The sequence below is a fragment of the Daphnia carinata genome, chromosome 5 (assembly GCF_022539665.2).
Source record: "Daphnia carinata strain CSIRO-1 chromosome 5, CSIRO_AGI_Dcar_HiC_V3, whole genome shotgun sequence".
Taxonomy (NCBI): Eukaryota; Metazoa; Arthropoda; class Branchiopoda; order Diplostraca; family Daphniidae; genus Daphnia; species Daphnia carinata.
Genome location: NC_081335.1, coordinates 2,768,345 through 2,792,614, shown reverse-complemented (window position 1 = coordinate 2,792,614; position 24,270 = coordinate 2,768,345). Strand labels below are relative to the sequence as shown.

Sequence of the window (24,270 nt, the reverse complement as noted above, 5' to 3'; positions counted from 1 at the left end):
AAAAGAAACTTCGTTTGGGGTCGTGCAGCCACTCAATACCATCGCATGCTTGCTTGTAATTACGGCGATGGTAAAAATTCTTAAGATTTTCAAATCTCGTGCACGTGGTATGTTAAAATTGCCTAATTTTTCAGGTATTTGGGCTCCACGAGTGGCCACCAATGGTAGTCCACTTCCGAGGTAAATAATTCCGTATAATTAACTCGTTGTTTGCAGGTTGCTGAGTATCATGGCCAGCTTCCAACCAACACAATTCTACAACCTACTATGATTTTTAAGTATTAAATTACATACGTTTCAGTGCTCGTCTGATATCCACCACCATGGTTGGCGACGAAAATCAAGCCAGCGGGTCGACAACAATCTGGTTCATGCAGTATGGACAATTTCTAGATCAGTGAGTGAAAAGTCAAATTGAGCCAATTCAAACGTTACATTTAAAAATATTAATACCATCTGTTTCGCAGTGATATCGTGGCAACTCCAGAAATATCGAGTAAGTGCATTTGAAAACATGTGAAATTATTTTTAAACTAATTAATTTTCTGTAACAAACAAAAAAAAAACAGACGATGACGGCTCACCGATCAGCTGTTGTAAACCGGACGGAAAATATCTTGAAGAAGCGGATCGCAGTCATGGCAAATGCCTTCCCATTGAGGTTCCAGACAACGACCCATTTTACTCCAAATTCGGCCGAACTTGCCTTCCCCTTATCCGAGCCAACCTAGCGGTAGAGTATATTTAACTGCATGTGAAAATCTTAATTTCTCCAAATTATTTATAGCATTCATACCATATGATTTTAAATTACAGTGCAGAAGCGATGGCAAATTGGGCAATGCAGCGCAGGTCAGTTTCATATTCGTGCTCGGACAATTTTCAAACTTGTAAAATAATGCGCGTCCTGTATACCTTTCTTATGTTAGCTCAACGGAAATACCCATTTCATAGATTTATCGCTCGTTTATGGCTCCGACGATAAAAGAGCAGGTGAGCTGCGATTTCGCGTAAAGGGGGAACTGAAGGTCACTGTGAAAGAAGGCCCCGGTTTTCACAAGTTTGAGTTGCTACCACCAGCCGAAACTAGTCCACTGGATGCGCCTTGCACCTTGCCACGCGAATTGACTGGTTCTGAACCACCTGCAAATATCACATGTTTCAAAGCCGGTGAGCAGCAAACTCTAATTGTTACTGTAGAACACAAGATTTAAAGTTACCATATTCAAATAGGCGATGGCCGTCCCGATGTAACGCCCTCTATGGCTACCACTCAAGTTATTTTCTTGCGGGAACACAATAGACTTGCCAGAGAGTTGGCAGAGTTGAATCCATACTGGGATGATGAACGCCTCTTTCAGGAGGCCCGACGCATTTTGATTGCCCAAGCTCAACACATCACCTACAACGAATGGCTACCAATTCTTCTCGGTCGCACAAAAATGGCCGAACTTGGCCTGTTACCATTGCAGAGTGGTTTCAGTAGCGACTACGATGAACAACTTAATCCCAGTATCTTGGGTGAATTTGTTGGCGCTGCTTTCCGTTTCGGCCATTCTCTCATCCAGGGCAAAACTCTGTAAGTTTGTTGATTATTCATTTTTTTTAACGCTATTTTGTGAAAACCAATGAAATTCTTTTAACGGAACTAATTGTCTGACAGATTGCTCAACAAACAAAGGGCCGCGGAGAAAGTAATCTGGTTGCGTGAACATTATTTTAAGCCACAGCTCCTCTACACGCCTGGCAACGTTGATAAATTCCTTATTGGTTTGGCTACTCAACCCACTCAAAAAGTGGATCTGTCTTTCACTAGAGAGGTTTGAATTTTACACCAAAAAAGAAAACCAAAAAACCAAGACTTTTAAAGGTACAGATTTACTTATCTTGTGCTTGTAACAGGTCACTGAGCATTTATTCCAAGAACGAGGCGTAGATTTCGGTTTGGATTTGGTAGCTCTCAACATCCAGCGTGGACGCGACTTTGGTATCAGTCATCTTACGTTCTTAATGGAACACTTTTATCCTGTAACTTACCAATGATTAGTTAACGTTCTCTTTTTTCTCTATTAGGACTAGGAACCTACAATGCTTACCGTGAACTTTGTGGTATTGGACGTGCCAGAGATTTCGATGGCCTTGCCGATACAATTAAGCCAGAGGTATGGTTATTTGTAAACGAAAATGACGTCGGATATTAGATTCCCATTATGTTCGTGCAGATTATTCAGCGTTTGAAAGCGGTGTACAACTCTGTAGACGATATTGACCTGTTCATTGGAGGCGTTAGCGAGACAAAATCCAAAAATGCTTACGTAGGCCCTACATTCCTATGTATTCTCACCGACCAGTTCTTGAAACTGAAGCGTGGAGATCGTCACTTCTACGACTTAGGCGGCCAACCCAGTTCATTCACTGAAGGTATGAGTAGCCAAAGATGTTGAAACTTACCAGTAATGAACTCAATTTTAATGCAGATCAACTGAATGAAATTCGTAAGGCAAGTTTGGCCCGAATCGTTTGTGACAACAGCGAAGTTAATGAAATTCAACCGATAGTTTTCAAAATGCCAACGCCGATGTAAGTATCGATATTGTTCCTTGATTGCTACTTTAAAACGTTTTACGAACTTCATTTTTCACTAGAAACCCAACGGTCAGTTGCCAATCCACCTCCATTCCCCGTATGAACCTTCACCCATGGAAAGAAGCTTCTAGGCCAAGTGGCGGGTATGGCGGATATGGTGGGTATGGTGGGTATGGTGGGTATGGTGGATATTACTAGAACTAAACCCGGACGCGACATTGCCAAACAAACAAGTATTAACAAATTTGAATCACGGAAATACAATCAAAGAATGAGCAAATAATTAAAATCTCAATGTTTGAGTTATCTCTGAAATGCGATAGATATTATCAAGATGTTGGTTTATAAAGCAGTCTTCACTGCAATGATAGACGTACAACGAATTATTGATAAACAAATTGCTCTTTAATTCCATCTGAGGCGGCATGGGAGAAGCTGATTTCTTATCATTCGAATTGAAGCAAAAGTCTGTCAACACGAATGTGTTATGCACTTGTTTTTCGTAATTGAACACACCTCTGAAACCTTCTCAGATGGTGGCTAAAATTTAAATAGACAGGTATAGAGTGAGAAATTATCTTAATCATTATTTTCATAAAAATTACATTCAGCTTTTAACAAGTGAATAAAATAATTAGCGATTACCTACGATAAGTTTGTCACTTTCAACTGAAGACGATCAACCACTTCCGGGATCTCGTAGACACCAACTCTCAATTAGGTTCCGATTACACAAGACTTCCTTCTAAGTATAGTTCCATAACCCTAAAAAAATACATACCCAATGAAGTTAGCACTTTTAATTTCTGCGAACGCCAGGTAAAATGAATGAAGAAATAAACTAACTTAAAACAACCGTTACCAATAGGGCAGAATTGACGATAGTGAACAGCTAGAGGATCCATGGATGGAATGGATACACCAATTCTGAAAGCTGCTTCAAGAAAGTTATATTACAACGTAAATAATTTCTTGCTACTAGTGGAAAGATCTTTTAAATGTTGCCTTAAGATTCCACATCTAAAAAAAGGCAGAAAAAATTAAGATATGGCAATCACATCTCTATTTTTGATATACAAACGTAACGGATAAAATATAAACAATAACAGATCTTTAATAATTAAGGTTCTCTCCATGGTGCGAAGGATATTGTCGGAATGGCTGAGCACGGGAGACGCGGGTTACTATGACAAAAAGAAAAGGTTAAAATATTGGCTCGTTCAAAATAACACATGCTCTTACATCTCGGAGAGAGGTCGGAACGTGAGAGGTTGAATATTTTTGATCCCGTCCGAGTTTAGGCAGAAAATCATGGCCAGAGATGTCTTGCGGATTTCGTTCAGTTGATCTAAGAGTAAAACGCTAAAATATCGCCCTTAAAAAGAAGAATGGAAAACAGACCTATGGTAAATGAGCCGCTCTGATCACCAGTCTCGTAAAAATATCGATCAGCTTCTTTGAGGCGTGCAAACTGATCAGCAACCATATGTAAGAACGTGTGCCCAAGAATACCACTAGAAGAATCCACCTTTTCAGACATTCCCGCGAGATAAAGATCAATCTCTTCGGGACTTTTGTAGAGAGATGCCATCTTATCAATTGTCTAGATTCACAGAAAATTAAAAATCTAAACATGATAACGTTTTTTCGTAAGAATTCAGTACATACTTCTGGAGTGAAGAGATCGTTTAACTCGCTGAAAGTTTTAGCCTTTCTCAAACCAAACAGTTCTCGATAAGCATTGTAACCAGGAAGACCATGATCACGTCCACGCCAAACATTAAATGCAACAAGATCACCACCATGTTTCGACTCAGGTGTCTTGAAGAGCATGTTGGTAAGCTACGATAAGAATAAAAGCAATCGTTAGAAACATTCAGTGACGGAAGTTCAACGTTAATACTCACATCGGTGACAAAGTGTTCATCAGAAGCTTCTGGGTTTGCAAGCGTCAGTCCACGCAGAACACCATCAAGAACATCAGCTTTCAACAAAGGATGTGGGTTATTGAACCAATCTTTTAGATGCAACCTGTCGTAAGTAGCCCCATTTTCGTCGACCAACCTAAAACAAACACGGATGTTAAAAGAATGTCCCCAAAAAAGCGAAAGAAAATAAATGCGCGAGATAACTTACTCAAACCAATGGCTAACCATAGAATGACCATAGCGATAGGCGGCAGTAGAGAATTCATTGAACACATTGCCATTGACTGTATCGTTATAGCCGGTGAAAAACCCAGAAGTCCTCGGAAGTAAACCGTAAGCCTCCATAACCGGACGACCTGTAGAACAAAAACGATAATTTAATTAAATTACTTAATAATACTTAATTAATAAGAAGAGAAAACTACCAAGCAGGACAGGAAGGTATTCGTTGTATGTGATGTGTTGCAGTTCAGCAATAACAACACGACGTGCCTCTTGAAAGAGCCTTTCATCATTCCACCGTGGATTAACACGAGCTAATTCACCAGCCACTCGGTTGTGTTCCCGATGCCAAACGGTTTGCATAACAGTCAACCCAATCAATTGGTTAACACGGGAATCACCTACAGAAAAGAATCGATCATCAACTACCACTAACGAGATGAAGTTTGAATCATTAACCAACCAGAGAGGAAACAACGTAAGCCTTTGTCAAAGCCAATGCAATCTTTGTTGTTCCAGTCAAGCGGAAGCAGTTGACGATTCTGGTATGCAAATGTCTTCATACGCCCACCTTTCCGCTCTCGTAGAAGGTCAGATTGAAACTGGGTTGAGCCGTAAATAGCTGAAGCATCATGCCAATGCGTGACCTTAACACAATTAAAACATTAGATTTAATCGAATAATTACCATAGTCCATAAGCAAACCTGATTAAGTTGTTCAGCATATCCGAAAGTACAATCGGATCGGGGTGCAACCATCGATCGAACAAAGTTGACGCATTCGACACGGAACTGACGATAGAAAGTATCATCCGGTAATATGTCCAAGGTAAAGCAATGCGGATGACGAAGTTCCCACGATTGGTGTTTACCATCCGGAGTGCAGCACGAAATTCCACTGCCATTAGCTGTGAAAATATTACAATATTAAAGATCGGAACAGTTTGATATAAACCCTTTAACTACTACCCAATTGGAAAACGGGTACGTGAGTGATGTCGTGATCTACAAACTGTCCGAACTGCATCAACATTAACGTCACATCTTTCTGCATGCGATCGTGGTCAGGCGCCAAAACTGTACGAACCGTTCGTGAATTTGGCATGCCTTTATCACGTGACTCCCAAACACCTTAGAGATCGTAAATCCATTACAACCTATCAATCCATAATTACAATGAATGATTGCAATTTACCATCGTCGTAGTCCGGGGCAAGGTAACGACCTAGCTGAGTGTTTGAACGGCCCATTAACGGTGATTTAACGTTATTGCACGAACCGTCGATCGTACGATATTTGGAAGGACGGCAGGTGGGATCTGGGATGCACGTGCTAGCCAACGGAGTGTCTTTAACGGACAATGTTTGAGTTGCAATGCCAGCCGCCTCGTTGGATAATCTCAATCTGCATAAATTTTTAAGTTTAGTCTAAGTACGAGCTAACGTCTTACTGAAAACGTACACTTCTCTAATCTTCTGCGTGGATTTGGTGACCATTAAACCATTTTCACCAAGCGGAGCTGCCTCGTCGCTAGGCTTCATGTTGACGAAGTAGGCAAAAGCAGTCGATCCAGGTGAAAGAAATGCCTTGTGTTCCAATAGGCGTGACTCGATACCAGCTATCCGGCCAATTTCCGACTGGCCAAATTTACTCACTCGAACGAGTTCAGTGTTTGGGACGGTCAAAATCTCAGATTCCAATGATTGTTCCGACATGGCGCCAATCCTGTCTATATAAAATACGGTAATAAAAAAATTTGCAAAGTAAATAGTGTAAAATCAAATAGTTACTTCGTCCACCGACAATGGCCGGGCAACAAGCTTTCCAGTAGGGGGATTCAGCCTGGTTCGTGCAAATGGACTGAGGTGATTTGACAAGTTCGGCCCACCAGACGGAACATTGAGCCATGATACGACATTGAGTTGGAAAATTAATCAGAGGCGGACATTGTCGTGACGCGGGTGCTGGGCGTCTTAGAGGTACCGGCGGAGAAGTCTGCGCTGGAACAACGATGCCGGTGACTGCACAACAGAACCACGAAACAATGCCCAGCACAACACACAATTTTTCTTTCCAATTCATCTATAAATATAAAAAACGAATGAAATGATAACTGAATAACCTTCACTTAAGGAATATGAATAATCAAATTGTTTTCTAGTACAAGATTAATCACATACGAAGAAATTATACCAAAATGAGTTACCTTGAAAACACTCAGACCCTGTGTACCTAAATACAGTGGAACGTCAACTGACGACTCAAAACACCTGTCAATGACTTCTTATTTATACCTGGCCATGAAATATCTCACCACCCCTCCGATTTCCCTTACGTAATAATGCATCTACGAGTAGATACAACTAAGCCCCTTAACTTCCCTGTCAACAGATACGCAATCGCAATAATGTTAGACAAAGAAAATGAAACGGGATGGTAAGGGTTCAAAAAAAAAAGCGCTGATGTAACGATCACCTCAGGCTCCTTGCCGAAAGCGTAATCAAACACATTGCAGTCAATTACGTTTTAGTCTTTCGGCGGGAGGCTTCGCTGCTACATCATGCCTCTCACAGATGGGTATTAAATTAGAACTGAAAACCCGACAGGAATAATTAATGTTTAAGTTAAAATTTAAATAGATTATCTCACATTTACAGGTGGTTCTTTTTCTGCTTTGCTCTAATACAAATTGTTACCTGCCAGTACCAATATCAACCCCACCATGCTTATTCAGCGCCATTAGCTGGAGTATCTAGCCGACCGGATCTATCATACGTTTTTAGTTATCCATTCAAGTAAATTTCATTTTTGTCTTTAACTGAATTAGATCACCTTTAATTTTTGTCATATCCATGACAGCTTGTATCGTACACCTGGAGGAGAGCCTTGGTGTCCATCAGCTTCACCTAACCAACCACCTTTGTTTCAATGCAAATCTGCTATTCGCTGTTCGCCGTGGTTCATCGAACTGCTCTACAATCCATGGTGGTGTACTGCAGCAGATGGAAGTTTCGGGGCCTGTTGTCCAGACGTCTACAAAACAACCTGTAAGATTAACATAAAACATTGTCAGAGTTTAACAGAGGAATTGATATTTCAAATGTTCCGAATAGCTTCCGTTGCTCGTTTCCCAGAATCGAGTAAGCTAACAGCTATGCCGAGAGATATTACTAAAGAAGAGATGATTCGTGCTGTAACTATTGCTCGACAACACGTTGAAGAAATCAGTGCCTTTGAATGGCATGCTTGGAGCAATATGCTGGCTCCCTGGCAAAACTCTGCGGCCTACAGTTACAGTGCTACCACTTATGCCTCTCTCATCGGTCAACAGCAAGGATGGAAAGGTCTTCAATCAGTAGAAGCATCTAGAAAATTGGCTAACCTGTAAGTTGAGAAGCTTCTTTTAAACGTAGTGTCTCAGTGTTAACATTCTGGAGTCAATATAGATTGAAACTCGAGCCCGAATACGCCGGATTTGCATTGCAGCATTTGTGCGTCAGAGAGACAGCCCTCTCATCCATTTGTCGTGAACAGCCCAAGTGCAATGCTTCTGCCCTGTACAGGTAAATTGAATGTTTATATGAAAAGGTGAAAGATGTTAAAACTAAGTTCCATCTAGAACTTACGATGCTTCCTGCAATAACTTGGATTATCCAAACTGGGGTAGATCTAATTCACCTTTGGAACGTATATTACCTCCTCAGTACGCCGATGGTATGAAATCTATCATCCATTTTTAGCTCACGACAAAGTGATTAACTGAGTTCTATGTTCAATAGGTATTTGGGCACCGCGTGAATGGCCAGGACTTCCACCAGTTGATTCCGTCAGTCGAATTGTCCAAGATATCGATTATCCCGACAATCAATTGACAATCACTGTCATGCACTGGGGTCAAATGGTGGCACATGACGTCACTCACGTTCCAACTTTCCGTACATGTAAGTATTTCAATCATTTTTGTTATCTTAATGGAAGAGACTACTGATTAACCTGTGTTCCAAAGTGAATAACTCTGCAATTCAGTGTTGCACGGGTGACGGCAAGTACTTGTCACCGGAAAGGACCCATCCGCTTTGCTTCCCAATTGACATCGCTCACGACCACGAATTTTATGGACAATTCGGTGTCACTTGCCATGATTTCGTTCGTTCCGTCATTGCTCCAAGAGAAGACTGCAAATTTGGTTACGCCGATCAGGTGGGTCTTATTTTTTATAGATTGAAAATAGCTTCTAACTTGATGTGATTACCTATTCAGCTCAACCAAAATACAGCCTATCTTGATGCTTCGGTCATTTACGGCTCGACGGAAAAAGTTGCACGATCTCTTCGGGAATATGTCGGCGGACGTATGCGTGTTACCATCGTTGGTGGAGATTACGTAGTTTTACCAGTTGATCCCAACCGTAAGGATTGCATTACGGACGAATACGGAAGCGAGTGCTTTGTCGCAGGTACTTCAATCGGTTTGGTTTCCTATTCTGATTTATCATCTCGAAATAATTTGCCAGGTGATCAACGGGTAAACCAATACACCGGCCTCACTGTCCTACACATCGTCTGGCTGCGTCTACACAACAAATATGCAAATCAGTTATCTTTGATCAATCCTTTATGGGACGATGAACGACTTTACCAAGAGACGAAGAAAATCATCACGGCATTGGTTCAACACATCACCTACAACGAATATCTTCCTTCCGTGCTGGGTTCGTGCTAAATTTTTGCAGTTCATTGGTTCTTCTAAATTAAGTTATTTCTTTTGTACAGGACCCAATCTGATGGAAGAATATGGGCTTCTACCAATGACAACTGGTTACACGTATACCTACGATCCGGCTGTGAAGGCCCAAATCACAAACGAGTTTGCAACTGCTGCATTCCGTTACGGACATTCCCTTATCCGCAACTACAACGAGTATGTATAATAAGATACGTTGTTACGATAATATCCGAAGTTAACTATTTGTTTTGTTTCTACAGACTGTGGTTAGATGATACTTACGCCAATTATGGTGGTGAATTGCACTTGAAAGATTGGTACAATAATCCTAAAGTACTTTTCGATCCCGTCGTTTTCAATGCTCTCATTCGGCACTTCATCACTGGAACAGCACAGAACTTTGACGAAAACGTCGTGGATGCTGTAACTAGTCCACTATTCCTATTATTAATTTAAAGCTCATGCACTTTTATTTCAAATTTCAGGTCCATAATTATTTGTTTAAATCACCTTACCAAAGCTGGGGTTTGGATCTAATCGCTGCAAACTTGTGGCGTGCTCGTGATCACGCAATACCTGGTTACAACTTTTACCTAGAAGCTTGTGGAAGCAAACGCGCTGTCACTTTCGACGATCTCTTGCCCATCATGCGTCCTGCGGTATGTTTAAAAATGTTTAGCTGGATTGTTTGGGGGTTCGGATGATTAATTTTGGCTAACCAACAGATAGTAGAGAAGATTAAGTACCTGTATAAAAGCGTGGACGATGTCGATTTGTTTATCGGGATACTCGGAGAATGGGCCATCAAAGGCGGAATTGTCGGACCAGTAACTTCTTGCATCATCGCAGATCAGTTTACCCGTTTGAAAGATGGCGATCGCTTCTTTTACGAGCACGGAGGACAACCACATTCCTTCACTCCAGGTATGATAAATGTAATGTTCACATTTGCGAAGATAATCAATCTGAATCCAATATACAGCTCAATTGGATGCTATACGATCCATGAGCTTGGCTAGAGTGCTGTGCGATACTTCCGACACTGTAGATTGGATAACTCACAATGTCTTCTGGACTCCATCTCCAATGTAATGTCCTTTTATTTGTTACAAGTTCAATTGTTAACTTGACGTTAAATTTAAACAGGAATCCATGGGTGCCTTGTTATGGAAAAGATATTCCACGCCTCAACTTGAACTTGTGGAAATCAACGTACTAATGACTGTTAGATGCTTTATCTTCAACCATCAAGAAATTTGATTTTTAATTGTTTTTGAAGTTAGTTGAATGATTGTTTTTCCTGTGGTGAGGTAAATTGTTGAAATCCTTTTCCTGGTTTATTAAATTATTTGGAGAATGGTTTTCTTCTTTTCTCACGACCGGTACTTTCGATTTCGTAAGTTGTTATGTAAGCCGAAAGTGCAATTTTTAATTGGGACAATTCTGCATGTTTTGTTTTAAGCAATCTAGGAATTTGTCTAGACTATTTTCAGACTGACATTCGTAATCATTAAATCGCCAATACGATTCGATGACGTAATGGGGAGACGCCCTTTTGTGGCTTTAGTGTAAATTCCTCATGTAATCGCGTGAAAGTTATGAATATTTCAGTTGACAAGGTCTTTGATGCAATTTGTTCAACTCTCCAGAGTTTCGTCAGGTTTTCCATTTCTACGAAGGAAGTAAACCGTCCAATTTGATTGATAAGGGTTAGCAAATTTGTTTAACTATTCCGGAAAGTTCTATGCTAGGATGTTGTCCACATTTTCCAATATTTACCACTTTTATCACTTTGCGAAATGCAACTATTTCCGCGTAAATATGCATGTAATCAAATCACGCATAATTCGCTTTGTGAAGTATGATAACGACAGTCCTTTGTTCCTTCCGTTTTAATTTAAAAAGGCATTCTTCCTCTATATAAAGTTAACTTGAGCACTTAAATATGCTGAAGAATTTCGCAAGCAATTTCAAAACAATTCTTCTATGGGGGGAAACTACGTAATGCAACATGACCACATACCTTATTTCAATCAAACGAGTAGTGAAACCGTAGGAGATAATTAACTGACGGTGAGAGGTAATATTTCCCCCCTTTTTTTGGTAAGCCGGAAGCCCTAAGTAATCGAGAAAATTGAAACGTTGCAAATAAACCGACACTTAAAACAACTTTTCCTGCCACAAAACAAAATACCTTACAGGGACGATGGTTCTGGACCTATAAAACCTAAAGCGACGTACGAAAAGCCATCAGTCTGTGATTTCCTCGACTTCCAACAGTTGTCCACGATGTACGCCACTGTGAGTTATTCAATTACAATTTTTTTAACAAAACAAAATCAAAAGTAAATAAATCCCCAATATATTTCTATATTACCGATTCGCTTTAGATTGCTGCCAGTGTCTTGCTCACGCACGGTATGTTAATGATTTCTGCAAGACCAGTCGGTTACATTGATGATGTGCCTATTGCTATCTGCGCCTCTCCCGACGGCAAAGGTTGTTTCAGCAGCAAGTTCTATGGTCCTCAATCGTTACAGTATCACTCTTGGAATGAAAACGGGAAAAATGTCTTCGGATATGCTTATGAAGGACAGGCTGCATATAACGTTCGAAACGCACTCGGAAATCAGGTTGGCAGCTGGGCCTACGTGAATCCGGAGGGCAAAGAAATAAACGTAGCCTACGTATCCGATTCTGACGGGTACCGCGTTATGTCAAACGATTTGCCCATTGCTCCGACTGAGACACCAGAAGTTGCTGCTCTGCGCGCCGAACACATGGCTGTTCATGCCAGTATCAGAAGTAAAACTACTCCTACCCTGATTGTGGAAGAGAATGCCATTAGTGCTGAATACGTTGATCCGGACTACGATGAAATAAATGCTGCGCAGATAGAGTTTATGAAGGTGTTCCGCGAGATCCAAGCGCTGTAAGTTCGGTTATTTTCAGTTCTGTAAGTTTGAATATTTGTACCTGTATGTATATCATGTCCGTTTTTCATTTATGAACATTCTTCATCATCACGTGTTTCAATACAAAGGAGAAGAAGTACAGATGGTAAATCGCAAGTGTTGTGGAGGAATTATTTGCTCGTGGAGATGAACCGGAATACAAGGATTGACGTTCGACTGTTGCGTGAGATTGAAATGAGACATTGGTCTGCATCTAATCGCAAGAATAGTTCTGGGGTATCATATGGTGAAGTTCGAATTTTCTGATCCAGTTCTATACGCCTCAGCCTTTTTCCACTTAGTGAATCCACAAGATCGAGGGTTAACTTGAAGTATGCATTGCGTTCATTTACTTGGAAAGCATAAAGAATAGCCAAAAGGTTGAGATCATCCTCATAGTCCCATATTATCTGGACCGCTTCCTCTACAAGGACAAGTGAATTTTTAGAATTTGTCTTTTCGCAATTGAAAACTAAATGGCGCGCCTTACCATCGTCGTCTGTTTGAGAACAGGATGAAGAATTTGTCGGTTTCCTTATCGTACGACCACTTCTTGTAGTGGTTGTTGTTAGCCGTTCCCCTGAAGCATTTGCCTCAGAACCGACAGTCCGACTATGGAGATGGCCGGGAACCAAAGTTGGCATTCCATCTTTGGTTACTATGTCAAACAATCTGGAAACATTCATTTTTGGAAAGCGGTTTCATTCATGATTAGTTGTGATACGGTACCGCAGTGTTCCGTTATCGGTGAAAATCAAGCGGGTTGACGCATCAGGATGGAAGCCCAGGTAGGGATCAAACGAATCTGGTTTTGCTTCAACAATGCCCAGTGCTCTTCCGTCTTCTAGATTTTGGATCTAAGTATTACAACAATGGGTTAGGAGATTTCCAGTATATTAAATCCTTAAGGTACTTGAAAAGTGGATTAAACTCACAAAAAAGGAATTCACACGCGTCGCTTTTATTATATGATATGGAGTGGTTCCGATCAACATAACGTGATTGATGGTTTCTATTTCATAAAGCACCGGAGGAAGGGAACTGCCCTACGGATACACAGATGTATAATCCATAAAAAAGAATGATTACTGACAAAAATTTCCTTTTTACTTGTTGTTGGCAAACAGTAGCAAGGCTGTAAACTTTTACTTTATTGGATTGGTGTAAAGTCAAAAGCAAGCCTTGGTTAATTTCTGCTCCAGTTATTGATAATCCAAAAATTGATTTCTGGATCTATTTTATCCTCAAGTAATATTTTGGGTAAAAGTTCTTACAATAACTTATATCAAAACATGTAATACCTGTAAAAGTTGTTGAAAGGCTAAACAAGGATAATATTCATAGAGGGCAAATACCATTAATAGGTTTCCTTTTAGATTTTTTACTGAAGACACTGCTAGTGTGTGTGTTTCATCATCAATTGCAATTCCAGAAAACCTGTAATTCACAGGGAGAGTCACCGCCTCAACAGTTCCATCATAAAAATTTAACACATGCAGTTTCGTAGCTGTGATATAGTACAATCCAGTCTTAAAACCTGTTTCAAGAGAACCAAAATTCTAAGGTACAAACTAGCAATGGTAATGCTTCATTAACAGTTGTTATACCATGGTTTTGGGTAATTTGGCTAGACAAATTTAATATTGGAGCAATTCCGAAACTTCGATCTTTCCACTCTTCATTATCACAGATTGTGGACTTCAAGAATGGTGTTCTATTGTGCCCATTTAAATTATAAACTTTGAGTGCTAAAATCCAATATTAGTGGATAAAAACTCATAAAACAGAGATGAATCAGGCAAACAATAATAGTCTACTACACTCACTATTTGACGTTGAGACTTCCTTTATTATAAGATAACCATCGCTATAAATAATCCTGCAACAGCTTTTGGCGCCTTGGAATGTTTGGATTTCTTTCAAAGTAAAGCCTAAGAACACGACGGAACACGTGTAAAGCGATTTTCTAGTTACTATCGAAATTAAGCTAACCTTCGTTACAAGTGAGAAATGACCTAAGGATTTTCCAGTTAAGGTGCTTTGAATTCTGTGTCGAAATACTATATTCACGAAACTGCATTAGATTTAGGGGGGAAAAATTTGCATTGTTATTGACTCGCGCCATGTTTGGACGTTTCAAATCGAAGCAAATGTCAACGCCATCTAACGGAATACCATTAGGAAGCAAGAAACAAGTTTTATTAGAATTTTGCTGGAAAGGAATAAACTGTATAACACATACGAATACAAATAGAAAAATAAGGTTGAATATTTAATGCTTTAACGCAACTAGAAGTAAGAAATGTTATTGGTCATTTTTAATCTATTCAAGACTAGAGTATTATGGGATGAGATTTCATAGGTGCTACCGCATGAGCTTTCGAGTTTTAATTTAACTCGAGGAGTTTTTAGGCAGCAACGTCAAGAGCGGATACCTCACGGGCAATTCCTAAAAGACAAAAAATGTATACGTTAATGGAAGCCGGCAAAATTCGTACCTCCACTTACCGCAAAGGTTCTTCCCAATGGCTATTTGGAGATAACCTTCATTGCCGAAATCAACTCCCCAAGAGTTTCTTACGATGTAGAATGGAATAGGACCTCTTGCATCATAGCCTACGATCTGGACCTATAACGGCGACAGTGATATATGGTTTTCATTTTTTAAAACACGTTGATATCTTGTTACGGCGTGATTTGTGTGGTCTCGACAGTGATACTGGATAATTCCACCCAAATAATCCTGCCACGTGACCGCATCGACCGCTGCTGTGACTGGCCCATGGAAAGCAAGAATTCTTTTCAATTGATCTTCATTATCAACCAAGCTGTAGTAGAATGGAAACAAATAAATGAAGAATTCAATAGAAAAACGTTGAAAATAAAATAGTTACTTGAAACAGCTGAAATACTCCAATTGGATTTCCGATGGTGAACCTCTACGAGCACGCAATGCAAACTTAGCTGATTTTTACTAATGAAAGCTACAATTCATACCGCAATTCAATTTTACAAATTTGTTGCTTCAATGTCAAAGGATATTCATTTTCTTCCAATAATGTTACATTGGATGATGCCATCCAAGTTAAGGCTGTGCAAGTGTCACCCCCAGTGCACCCCATATTTCCATTTCTGGCACAGTCAATAACCTTAAAGTAAATATTTCAATATAGCAATGTTCCCAGTGACACCAATCAAGAGACATTACTTCCTGTGTGCTTAACTCCTTCAGTTTTCCATTCTTAATAGCATGCATGCTTTCAATAGTTTCAACAGTACTAAAAGCCCAGCAAGCTCCACAGCTATGTTGATTTTTAACCGATGTCACAACATTTTTTTCTCTCCTAGATGTACAAGGTTGTATGGATGTTATTTGGGAAATAAGTGAAATATTAAAACAAATTTTTTTAAATTAAAATATTACCATACCAATCAACATAACTGGGAAGTGGCTTGGGATATTTTCCCTCATTTGGAATTTCTCTTTTTCTCCTGCTTTTATGAATACGAATGAGGTTAGATCCTAAGACACATGACAATGGACTGGGTTTATGTCGAAGTAACATTTCTTGGAATTCTGCAGGTTCAAGATCTGAGTATTTGGTAATGCCAAATGTGGCAGGAACATTACTCTGATTATGCAGTATGTTGTATTGCTTGGCCCTATTGTGACTCGCCTATTTAAAATAATTACACATTTATAAAGAACTACGGATGGTTGACAAGAAACCATAGAAGTACCTTGAAATACGACAAACGCTTTTCATACTCCGCTGAATCTTTAGAATAGCTTTTGTTATGTTTCTGAATAAACTGCATAAATTCGTGTTCTACTGTGTCGGGCTCTTTAATTTTAATAGGAATACCCAAGAAGCATAATGAAAATAATCCAAGCGCACAAATAACATTCTTAAATGTTCCTGTCATACTATTTTATTGGTCACAAATTCACAAGAATAACAGCATTTCACTAGCAGCCGAACTGCCGCCGTTAAATAAAAATCGATCTATATTGCGATTAACAAAAATAAAGGTTCGTCTAAACGGAAACTTCTTCTGTCAAAATGGCTCTTCAACCAGTCCTGCAGTGCTTTATTGTAGTTTGTTTGTTTTCAATAGTATCAAAGGTAATAGTTATTGCTTGCAAAAATATTTTTAGATCTCTTTCGTCAATTAGGTATGTTCACTATGCTGTGTCTGCAAACTTGCAGCTGTACATAGTAATCATAAAAAATTAGTCGGCATTCGGCCGGCTGACCGTTTACAGCTTGCCTGATCAATGAGCTAAATCCAATCAAATAAAAAACTTTCATGGTTTTAAATAGGGGGAGCTCGAATCAGATGCATCCTCAGTCATCCAGCTTTCCCATTCTCTGGGTTCACGACCATTTGAGCCAAGGGGACAAATTAATGTTAGAAGTCTGAAGTTAGGCTCTGTCAATATCCAACAAGATTCATCCTATGATTGGAAAGACTATAAGGTAACATAAATAAATGTATTCACAAAACTTCCTTACCAAAAAATTTTCAAAATAAAAAGGAAGCAGCAGAAGCAAATGAATTTTACCATCTGGAAGCTTTTGTGAAATACAATGGGATTGAAAGGACATTCCTCACTTCCACGAAAGCTGTAAGAGATCCAAACAAACTTTTCAACATCTACTGAAGATTTCTTTTTTTTATTAGTGTCTACTTTATGAGTCTCAACTAGCAGACATTATCACAATTCATGTGGATTTGTTAGGAAACATTTATGGAGTTTCTGTGGCAGCCCCGCATAGTCAGCAGTGTACAGGCACTGTATCTGAATTTGAACCCAATTTTAATACAACAGTTCTGATCTCATACATGGAGCATGGCCCAGTGTAAGTAATTTGAATTATTATAATTTTAGCTTGACATAATTTTACCACAATTGGTGCGTGATTTAGACCTGATGTCGCCATGTACGTTCAGAAAGTTGAGCAGGAAAAAGTTGCCAAAGAACGTGGCGAAACTAAGGACAATCGTTCCTTCATCGCGAAATATGTGAGTTAATGGGCAAGCCATTTTGCACGATGCACGCCTCATTTCTAATGTGGTTTTCTTCTTTTTACAGTGGATGTACATCGTGCCACTAGTTCTCGTCTTTATGATGTCAGGGGCCAGCAACCCAGATCAACCCGCACGCTAAATGACCATCTTCTACATAACCAAGCCTAACTCATAAAATGCCATTTCAGTCATTACAAAAATTATTGAAAGAAAACGAAGCCCTGAAGACGACTGAAACGTGCTTTCTCTTTTTTATTGACAAATTCACTTTTACACAAGATCAAGCTAGTAAGAAAAAGGAGAACCAAAAACCAAAGAGACGTTACTGTCCTATGATAGAAAAAGTAGGAGCTCCATGATAGTTTGACTAGAAATAGAACACAATAAAAATAAAAAACAGGTGACATGCTCCTGCCAAGTTGCACATTGAAACATTATTAATATCTCGATTTAGGGCGCTCGTCATATAGTGTTCATAGAATCTCGTAGGAATATGAGAGGGGATAGTCATCACCAAACAGCATGCTAGTAGCATCGTTGACCGCGTGCGGGAACGCGTCAAAATTGACTTCTTCCGTCTGCATCTGGTTATCGTCCGTTACCTTGAAATAATTCGTATTAATTCCGTTCATTCCCATAATTCAATCTTCAATTATCTTTAACCTACCACTTGAATTTGACACTGGTTATTCTGATGGGGATCCTCCATTTCAGAATTGAAAGGATCTTCTATAGAGAATAATCCAGATTCTTCCATCAATTCATCACGAGGAATAGGATTCAAAAACTCTGCTCGAAAAATTCATTTCAATAATTCGCTCATGTGCAATTCATATTACGCAGGTATACCTGGAGAGCAAGAGCCATTTTCCATGTGAGCTAACAGTTGTAGAGGTCGTGCAAGAAATTCCACGTGAACACGACCTTCACAATTGCCGTTGCCGCTCTCGGCGAGCATCAGCTCGGCAGCTCTTTCGAATGTCAACGGACTGTTACGTCCATCCTGTCACATTAAACGAGCTTTAATATTCTATGGAACAAGTTTAAACTTTTAGAATTTACCTGCTGTTGTGGCTCGTATTCGGTCGTCTGAACGGCTGGTGATCCCTCTGCGCGAAGTAGTTCCATACAAGCTCTAGCCACTTCATCCTGAACTTCCTCTGACTGGACGTTGTTTTCTTTGGCTTTTTGCTAAGAAATTAAAACACATTTTCATTCACAAATATTCAAGACATCCTCTAATATTTATGTGATTTGTTTTTACCGCGAGATTAGCGGCAATGGTCCGGGCGGAAGGGGGCAGGGCCAACGTCCACAAATGACCCGTGCCCGTTCGTGCTTTAACGCTCTTCCTAAAGTGTGGGCTGATGGATAAGTTGTGACGGACGGAGTTCTTCCAGCGGTCATCGTTGGCTTTAAAATACGGGAATCTCTCTCTGTTTGACAAAAGAAAAGGAACGCAATAAAGTCACGTGATTCTCCTATAAAGAAAAAAAAAAGGAAAAATCCTTTCTTTATGTTAGCCTTTCTTTTGTTTGCTCCAATGTTTTGACTAGTGTTGTCATAGCAACCGTCCCACCAGAAAAAAAGGAAAATCAACGACGCGCTCACCTGCCAGGCCAAGCGCTTGGCGAGGTCGTCGCATGCACCTAACACCTTCTATTTCAACGACGATGATGACCGGTACTCGATCATTTGACGTAGAGACGCCCCCATTGGGAAACTAGCGAGAGGTCGCACGCGCGAACCCATCGCCATCATCAAGTCCCAGGCTCAGGGTTTTTCCACATCGGATGGAAAAAAAAAAAAAAACTGGAACGCGCGTTACAGACGAAACGTAATCACGCCATGCAAACATACACACACACACACACATAGCGTGGTGAATCTAAACTAAATAAGCTACAGTGGGGGTAGGAAAAAGGAGGGGGGAGGAAGTCGAATGGAAGCAAAAAAAAAACGTGAAGCTAAAATTCACGTCACGAAAAGATCATAAAACGTCGACAGACGCGTGGCCCTGTGTGCGCCGGCCCTGTACTTTTTTTTTTAGTGGGTCGGTCTCGGTCCGTGCCAGGTTCCGGAGAAACGAGGGATGGGATTGAGGTGGTTGAGAGCATCCTTCCTTCCGTTTTTTTTTTTTGGGGGGGGGGGGGCTGCTGTTGTAACAATAGTAGTTGGTAGACTTCGTCTTTTGTCGTAGGTGGACATTTAAAAAAACACGTCCCTTTTCATTGGTGCCCGTGAAGGCCGACGTTTGGTCGTGTGACCGTCGCTTCGTACCAGACAGTGCCATCGGCCTCTGTTCATTTCGAATGGTTCTTTTTTTTTTCTTTGACTCCCTTTCAGCTAGCCAGGAGGAGGGCACTACTAGATTCCAAGTTCCAGTAAAAAAAAAAATAAACTAAACAATAAAAAACAAAACACAAACATAAGGGAAAAGAAAGGGGAAGTGGAATGAGAGATACGGTCTTTCGTTGGTCAGCAGACACATGATGGATCATTCGGATGGACAAAGGCAAAGAGACAAAAAATGAAATGAGCCAAGAAGCCAAACTACGTAAACACTAAATCGATCTTTAATCCAGTTACAATTTATTGTATAGCGATAATGAAACAGAGTTCGAACATTGTGGGGGAAAGAACAACGACCTCTTGCGCGATTCCCCTTTTAGAAGAGACATGTAGTCGTCAGCGACACACCAATTGCCAATAGCAATTGCCCTTCCTATCGTACAGTAGGTTTCGATGATGTAGCGCTGATGATATGTGTACAAACTTACTTTTTCCGATGATATTCTGGCATGTTCCGCCTACTTCCTGAAAGACAACCGGCCAGACCCAGAAAACGAACCCCCCTTTCTCTTATTTTTATTATTTTTTTTTTTTTATCAAATAAATAAAAAAAAGAGAGTATGTCTCACACGTCATTCGCTCGTTATATACCAACACGGGGGAGGAGGAGGGATGGCATATATCATACAACATTGCTTTGTATATGATAATGCAAGTTACATTATACATCGTACCGTCCCATGAAAATATATTACAGTCTGAAATAAAAGAGTTGATTTCACTCTGTTATCGTCTGTCTTGCGACGATCGAATCAGCGAAAACCGTTTTTTGTTTCAGTTCGGTTTTCCTTGGTCACTCACGGGATAGATATCACGATATTCGAATTCTTTTAATCAACTTTTCTTGTTGGCACGAGATGGAAAGAAGACCGATGTCTGAACGCTATTGTTCTACTGCAACGTATCACTCACGCAATTCTCTATTTCTCGAAATGTTATTACCGACCAGTGTGGGCAGAGAACTGCTATTCCGTGAACGTGATTCGTGCAATGGAAACGCGTCGAGTTGTCATAGTTAATTCGATTTATCCGACAGTCTTTAATTTTGTTTTTCGCTTTTCAAATTCGAGGAAGAGAAAATGATAAACTTACGAAATCCATCGGTAAATTTCGGCGACTGTTAGAGGACCCTTCTCGCTGAGAGCTTGTTCAATGAGCTCGGTGTAGGTGTAAGGAGGCTTGACGGCTGGTGGCGACGCGCCGGAACCTCCGCTTCTTCCGGCCGATCCTCCGCTGCTACCGCTGTTTGCCGCCACTGAATCTCCTGTTTCTTTATTCACTGGTTCATTAAAAAAATGAAAAATTGATTAGAAAAACGATATCCGTTCTGCCCCACAGTTAGACCTTTTAATGAATTACATTTGCTGTAAATGACTTGTATCGCTACAATATACTTTGAGCTTGGATGCGCTTTGGGTTGGATCATAAATCAACGGAATGGAATAATACCTTGGACGTGAGCCATCTTGTCGGCGATGTTTCCATCATTGGGCAAAAGATTGTCCAACCGGAAATCCAAAAGCCAAAGTAGATTGGCTGCTGTGGAAGATTCGCTGCTGCTGCTGCTGCCGCCGCCACCACTCCCTTCCGGAGGCTGGACGTTTTCTTTGTTGCCTACCAGTTTGCAAGAGGACAAGGACGGTGAGGATGAAGATGGGCGAAGAGATGCTGCTACTGGGACGCCAACGGAATCTCTGGGCAAACGCATCCTCTTCCGGCCGAATTAAAATAAAGCAAAGCTCTTTCTTGTTTGTTGTTATTGTAAACACACACACTGTATTCACGCACAAAATTTGACTACTCTATATATTTTTTTTAACCTGACTTCATGGACAGTTAAATGAAGTTTCCAGTCAAAATTGCAGATGGTAGGATCCGTATCGGAGAACAATGAACACGTAATCGAAGCTGGATGAAGAGGGATCGAGATTGAAGAAGAGCTAAAGTCGGATTGAGATGATTTTCGAGTGTGTCCTCTATAATTTCAAGCGAGAGCACTGATGGTTAGAGCCTTGTGGTTGCGTAGCTCTCTTGCGGATGGGCTTGGACGTTCTCGACCTGCCGCGCAACCCCATCAAACTCTTACCTGCTGGATGGGGGCAGCCATCGTTTCTACCTGCCCCTCTCCAATGTTGAACCAGAGCGTCGCTATATTGCGCCGCTCTCTCTCTATTTGTTAGTTTTTTTGTGTGTTATTTTTATGATTCTCACTCCCCATTCTTTTTTCGAAAGTTACGGGGATGATGAGCTCCAATGCGTGTCGATCAGTCAACAAGCCCCTCTATCTCTACCAAGGTCTATTTATCATTTCATATTGTGGAACATTTCATTTGTCAAGTCCTAAAGTATGATAATTAGTTTTCCCTTCTTTTATTTGGTTCTTTGATAAACACCTGACACTGATAGGTTTTTTTTAAATGAAGAAAATGAAGAATTCTGTCACAGGTTTTCTTGATTCTATTTGCTAAAATATCGTAATCGCTTTGTATGTTTCTTTGGAGTTGGAGGGCAGAGAGGTATACTGTTCTAAAGTGTACATCACATTTCAAAAATGTTAGATATTTTTTTCTTTTATTTATCACAAAAAGAGTGACAACCGTATTAGATTATTTAGCCAAATAACACTTTGTCATATTATCTTTTCTTCTGTTTTATGGGTTCTATTTGAATGGTCACCATGAAATATCTATGCAAGTCACTCATTTTTCGTAACTCTTGTTATCAACTAAAAATCTTATCTCATCAAAACTAGTGCACCTTAAGCTTTCTATATAGTTTTGGCCTTCCCCTATACTTACGTACAGAACATAGTCGCAAGTCATTGTTACAGGTAAGTAAAGCATCATCGACTTGTTATTGCAATAATTTCGTTTTATGAAAGAAAACCGTAAACGTAATTGAATTTTTCTGAAATTTCTATTCATAATAATTTATAGAGTTCTCAGAAACTAGCCAAGAAATGTCGACCCGAAGGAGAAACGAATACAAACTGTATTATTTCAACACGAAGGGACGCGCAGAGCTCGCCCGTTTGATCCTAGCCTGTAAGTTTCTTTTTGTTTTTAATGCTATGACGTTACGTTAGAGGTTTCTTTTTATTGTGTTATGTTTTTTTTTCTAGCGCTTTTCGCCGAATGATAAATAAAAAAATTTATAATCTTCTTTTTTCAGATGCCAAAGTTCCGTATGACGACATTCGCTACGAAAGGGAGGACTGGCCCAAGCATAAGGACCGTGAGTGCACAATGTTCCATATCTGCGGCTTTACTATTAAAATTGGATTCTTTTCAAGTGTTCATAACCAGCGATTATTATGCCAGTACAATAGTGTAGGCCTAAATAAGCAGACGAACTCTTTGCATTCAATTGCAAACTCGTTCTTGCGGCATTCTTATGTATGTCTCGTTGGTATGCAAATTTCATAGGAATGCCTAACGGCCAGCTGCCCGTGCTCGAATGGAAAGGTCAGCTCTTGCCGGAGGTACGTCTGAAGTTTAAAGTCGGCAAGACATATTGAATTGCCATTAAGATAATTCACAAGAATACGATATTTATTTGTTTATTTTCTTCTGTCTCTGGACGGCCATTTTTTTGTTTCTTGCAGAGTCTCGCGATCGCCCGTTTTCTGGCGCGACGTCACAACTTGGCCGGCACAGACGAATGGCAATGGGCCAAGATCGATGCAATGACCGACACCATCTATGACACACTCGGTGGTAAAGAGCGATTACATTGAAATAGCTGCGATTACGGAACGACGCAGAACCATTTAATTGATCTGTCTCTCTTTTTTATGGGTCCTTACTTTCAATTAATGAATGGCGGATCATCCAGAGGCAAAGCTGATTTTCATGGCCGGCGAGGATGAAGAAAAGAAGAAAGAGGCGGTCGGCAATTTCTCGAAGAATGCCATCGAGCCGCTGTTTAAACGGCTGGACAAGATGTTGGAAGACAATGGTACCGATTACCTGATCGGCAATCAAGTAATTATCACTCTATTGTTATCATTTGCATATCTGCGTGTGTACGTGCGCGAATTATTGATCGCACAACTACTAAAAGGTTTCGTATTTTTCTCATTGGCAATCCTTTCGATAATATTATTGCGTTTGCTTTTTGCAGTGCAGTATGGCCGATTTGGCGCTCTTCAGCTGTTATGACTTTGCTGTGTAAGTTTGTTTTTTATCTGTTACGTACAATCACGTACCATTAAAGGGCGAGTATTGTTTTCCATCAAATGTTTTTTCTTTACCATTATTTTTTCTTAGTGCACTGTGTGGCGATCGTCTTCCCAAGTGTCAACACGTAGCGGCTTTGCACGCCCGGGTGGGCCAGATTCCGAGCATCAAGGCCTGGATAGAGAAGCGGCCAGTAACTCCCTTCTAGAAGAGTTAAACAAAAAGAATGAGTCTAATACACCAAACGAGCACAAGTACAAAGGATGTGTGCAGTTTTTTGTTTTGTTTTTG

General features: G+C 40.3%; 9 protein-coding genes across 10 annotated transcripts; 5 read left to right on the top strand and 4 right to left on the bottom strand.

The window, feature by feature from the left end:
• Positions 1-323: 323 nt before the first annotated feature.
• On the top strand, positions 324-2,784 carry LOC130695798 (chorion peroxidase-like). The gene is made up of 12 exons (XM_059495376.1): positions 324-397; positions 468-496; positions 570-733; positions 817-852; positions 930-1,170; positions 1,234-1,579; positions 1,664-1,820; positions 1,903-1,987; positions 2,074-2,162; positions 2,223-2,421; positions 2,478-2,580; positions 2,646-2,784. Exons 1-12 carry the CDS (start codon positions 324-326, stop codon positions 2,782-2,784), a joined length of 1,662 nt encoding a protein of 553 aa, XP_059351359.1.
• An 848-nt stretch (positions 2,785-3,632) lies between these two features.
• On the bottom strand, positions 3,633-7,039 carry LOC130696036 (peroxidase-like). Its single transcript, XM_057519105.2, has 14 exons — positions 6,943-7,039; positions 6,527-6,818; positions 6,198-6,465; positions 5,932-6,140; positions 5,706-5,867; positions 5,442-5,644; positions 5,200-5,383; positions 4,940-5,137; positions 4,723-4,870; positions 4,494-4,650; positions 4,255-4,428; positions 3,988-4,189; positions 3,829-3,934; positions 3,633-3,770 (listed from the first exon to the last, which is right to left on the bottom strand). Exons 2-14 carry the CDS (start codon positions 6,816-6,818, stop codon positions 3,707-3,709), a joined length of 2,367 nt encoding a protein of 788 aa, XP_057375088.1. The 5' UTR covers positions 6,943-7,039; the 3' UTR covers positions 3,633-3,706.
• A 218-nt stretch (positions 7,040-7,257) lies between these two features.
• LOC130696032 (chorion peroxidase-like) lies at positions 7,258-10,823 on the top strand. Of its 2 annotated transcripts, none has more exons than XM_057519098.2 (16): positions 7,258-7,313; positions 7,394-7,531; positions 7,596-7,783; positions 7,850-8,120; positions 8,183-8,299; positions 8,356-8,450; positions 8,516-8,677; positions 8,743-8,936; positions 8,997-9,192; positions 9,250-9,447; positions 9,509-9,656; positions 9,722-9,884; positions 9,947-10,120; positions 10,187-10,385; positions 10,444-10,549; positions 10,608-10,823. In XM_057519098.2, the coding sequence occupies exons 1-16, from the start codon at positions 7,297-7,299 to the stop codon at positions 10,678-10,680; spliced, it is 2,439 nt and encodes an 812-aa protein (XP_057375081.1). In that variant the 5' UTR covers positions 7,258-7,296; the 3' UTR covers positions 10,681-10,823. The 2 variants fall into 2 exon arrangements, with proteins under 2 accessions (XP_057375081.1, XP_057375080.1); XM_057519097.2 differs by having other exon boundaries at positions 7,281-7,313; positions 7,376-7,531.
• Positions 10,824-11,727: 904 nt separating this feature from the next.
• On the top strand, positions 11,728-12,397 carry LOC130696053 (pupal cuticle protein Edg-78E-like). The gene is made up of 2 exons (XM_057519129.2): positions 11,728-11,762; positions 11,852-12,397. The coding sequence occupies exons 1-2, from the start codon at positions 11,751-11,753 to the stop codon at positions 12,395-12,397; spliced, it is 558 nt and encodes a 185-aa protein (XP_057375112.1). The 5' UTR covers positions 11,728-11,750.
• Positions 12,398-12,403: 6 nt separating this feature from the next.
• Positions 12,404-14,547, bottom strand: LOC130696044 (DDB1- and CUL4-associated factor 17-like). The gene is made up of 9 exons (XM_057519120.2): positions 14,408-14,547; positions 14,242-14,346; positions 14,023-14,163; positions 13,717-13,952; positions 13,526-13,648; positions 13,351-13,461; positions 13,145-13,272; positions 12,906-13,087; positions 12,404-12,839 (listed from the first exon to the last, which is right to left on the bottom strand). Exons 1-9 carry the CDS (start codon positions 14,538-14,540, stop codon positions 12,547-12,549), a joined length of 1,452 nt encoding a protein of 483 aa, XP_057375103.1. The 5' UTR covers positions 14,541-14,547; the 3' UTR covers positions 12,404-12,546.
• A 45-nt stretch (positions 14,548-14,592) lies between these two features.
• On the bottom strand, positions 14,593-16,373 carry LOC130696046 (cathepsin O-like). Its single transcript, XM_057519122.2, has 8 exons — positions 16,157-16,373; positions 15,845-16,092; positions 15,624-15,759; positions 15,413-15,564; positions 15,310-15,354; positions 15,105-15,243; positions 14,924-15,044; positions 14,593-14,864 (listed from the first exon to the last, which is right to left on the bottom strand). Exons 1-8 carry the CDS (start codon positions 16,340-16,342, stop codon positions 14,824-14,826), a joined length of 1,068 nt encoding a protein of 355 aa, XP_057375105.1. The 5' UTR covers positions 16,343-16,373; the 3' UTR covers positions 14,593-14,823.
• Positions 16,374-16,432: 59 nt separating this feature from the next.
• LOC130696051 (ER membrane protein complex subunit 10) lies at positions 16,433-17,765 on the top strand. Its single transcript, XM_057519126.1, has 6 exons — positions 16,433-16,542; positions 16,741-16,896; positions 16,956-17,045; positions 17,102-17,280; positions 17,347-17,443; positions 17,514-17,765. The coding sequence occupies exons 1-6, from the start codon at positions 16,480-16,482 to the stop codon at positions 17,586-17,588; spliced, it is 660 nt and encodes a 219-aa protein (XP_057375109.1). The 5' UTR covers positions 16,433-16,479; the 3' UTR covers positions 17,589-17,765.
• LOC130696045 (protein fork head-like) lies at positions 17,689-21,903 on the bottom strand. Its single transcript, XM_057519121.2, has 7 exons — positions 21,251-21,903; positions 20,894-21,080; positions 18,714-18,885; positions 18,512-18,640; positions 18,299-18,452; positions 18,117-18,238; positions 17,689-18,051 (listed from the first exon to the last, which is right to left on the bottom strand). Exons 1-7 carry the CDS (start codon positions 21,507-21,509, stop codon positions 17,923-17,925), a joined length of 1,152 nt encoding a protein of 383 aa, XP_057375104.1. The 5' UTR covers positions 21,510-21,903; the 3' UTR covers positions 17,689-17,922.
• A 709-nt stretch (positions 21,904-22,612) lies between these two features.
• On the top strand, positions 22,613-24,240 carry LOC130696052 (hematopoietic prostaglandin D synthase-like). Its single transcript, XM_057519128.2, has 8 exons — positions 22,613-22,631; positions 22,738-22,845; positions 22,973-23,035; positions 23,227-23,282; positions 23,406-23,517; positions 23,636-23,784; positions 23,924-23,970; positions 24,070-24,240. Exons 2-8 carry the CDS (start codon positions 22,761-22,763, stop codon positions 24,185-24,187), a joined length of 630 nt encoding a protein of 209 aa, XP_057375111.1. The 5' UTR covers positions 22,613-22,631; positions 22,738-22,760; the 3' UTR covers positions 24,188-24,240.
• The last annotated feature ends 30 nt before the right edge of the window (positions 24,241-24,270 follow it).

Bases quoted from the DNA above. Each gene is read 5' to 3' on its own strand.
- LOC130696052 (XM_057519128.2), top strand. From the start codon at position 22,761: ATGTCGACCCGAAGGAGAAACGAATACAAACTGTATTATTTCAACACG. The intron at 23,518-23,635 runs GTAAAGAGCGAT...CGGATCATCCAG, and splicing joins CATCTATGACACACTCGGTG to AGGCAAAGCTGATTTTCATG. The intron at 23,971-24,069 runs GTAAGTTTGTTT...ATTTTTTCTTAG, and splicing joins AGCTGTTATGACTTTGCTGT to TGCACTGTGTGGCGATCGTC.
- LOC130696032 (XM_057519097.2), top strand. The intron at 7,784-7,849 runs GTAAGATTAACA...TGTTCCGAATAG, and splicing joins AGACGTCTACAAAACAACCT to CTTCCGTTGCTCGTTTCCCA. The intron at 8,678-8,742 runs GTAAGTATTTCA...TGTGTTCCAAAG, and splicing joins CGTTCCAACTTTCCGTACAT to TGAATAACTCTGCAATTCAG.
- LOC130695798 (XM_059495376.1), top strand. From the start codon at position 324: ATGGTTGGCGACGAAAATCAAGCCAGCGGGTCGACAACAATCTGGTTC. The intron at 853-929 runs GTCAGTTTCATA...TTCTTATGTTAG, and splicing joins AATTGGGCAATGCAGCGCAG to CTCAACGGAAATACCCATTT. The intron at 2,163-2,222 runs GTATGGTTATTT...ATGTTCGTGCAG, and splicing joins CCGATACAATTAAGCCAGAG to ATTATTCAGCGTTTGAAAGC.
- LOC130696044 (XM_057519120.2), bottom strand. From the start codon at position 14,540: ATGGCGCGAGTCAATAACAATGCAAATTTTTCCCCCCTAAATCTAATG. The intron at 14,347-14,407 runs GTTAGCTTAATT...TCGTGTTCTTAG, and splicing joins ATTTCTCACTTGTAACGAAG to GCTTTACTTTGAAAGAAATC. The intron at 13,462-13,525 runs GTAAAAAGGAAA...GTGTATCCGTAG, and splicing joins CTACTGTTTGCCAACAACAA to GGCAGTTCCCTTCCTCCGGT.
- LOC130696036 (XM_057519105.2), bottom strand. From the start codon at position 6,818: ATGAATTGGAAAGAAAAATTGTGTGTTGTGCTGGGCATTGTTTCGTGG. The intron at 6,141-6,197 runs GTACGTTTTCAG...AAATTTATGCAG, and splicing joins ACGCAGAAGATTAGAGAAGT to ATTGAGATTATCCAACGAGG. The intron at 4,429-4,493 runs GTGAGTATTAAC...TTCTTATCGTAG, and splicing joins ATGAACACTTTGTCACCGAT to CTTACCAACATGCTCTTCAA.
- LOC130696045 (XM_057519121.2), bottom strand. From the start codon at position 21,509: ATGCGTTTGCCCAGAGATTCCGTTGGCGTCCCAGTAGCAGCATCTCTT. The intron at 21,081-21,250 runs GTATTATTCCAT...TTAATGAACCAG, and splicing joins CAAGATGGCTCACGTCCAAG to TGAATAAAGAAACAGGAGAT. The intron at 18,886-20,893 runs GTAAGTTTATCA...TTTGTCAAACAG, and splicing joins GAAATTTACCGATGGATTTC to AGAGAGATTCCCGTATTTTA.
- LOC130696046 (XM_057519122.2), bottom strand. From the start codon at position 16,342: ATGACAGGAACATTTAAGAATGTTATTTGTGCGCTTGGATTATTTTCA. The intron at 15,760-15,844 runs GTATGGTAATAT...TTGTACATCTAG, and splicing joins CTTCCCAGTTATGTTGATTG to GAGAGAAAAAAATGTTGTGA. The intron at 15,565-15,623 runs GTAATGTCTCTT...ATTTACTTTAAG, and splicing joins AGGAGTTAAGCACACAGGAA to GTTATTGACTGTGCCAGAAA.
- LOC130696051 (XM_057519126.1), top strand. From the start codon at position 16,480: ATGGCTCTTCAACCAGTCCTGCAGTGCTTTATTGTAGTTTGTTTGTTT. The intron at 17,281-17,346 runs GTAAGTAATTTG...TGCGTGATTTAG, and splicing joins TACATGGAGCATGGCCCAGT to ACCTGATGTCGCCATGTACG. The intron at 17,444-17,513 runs GTGAGTTAATGG...TTCTTTTTACAG, and splicing joins GTTCCTTCATCGCGAAATAT to TGGATGTACATCGTGCCACT.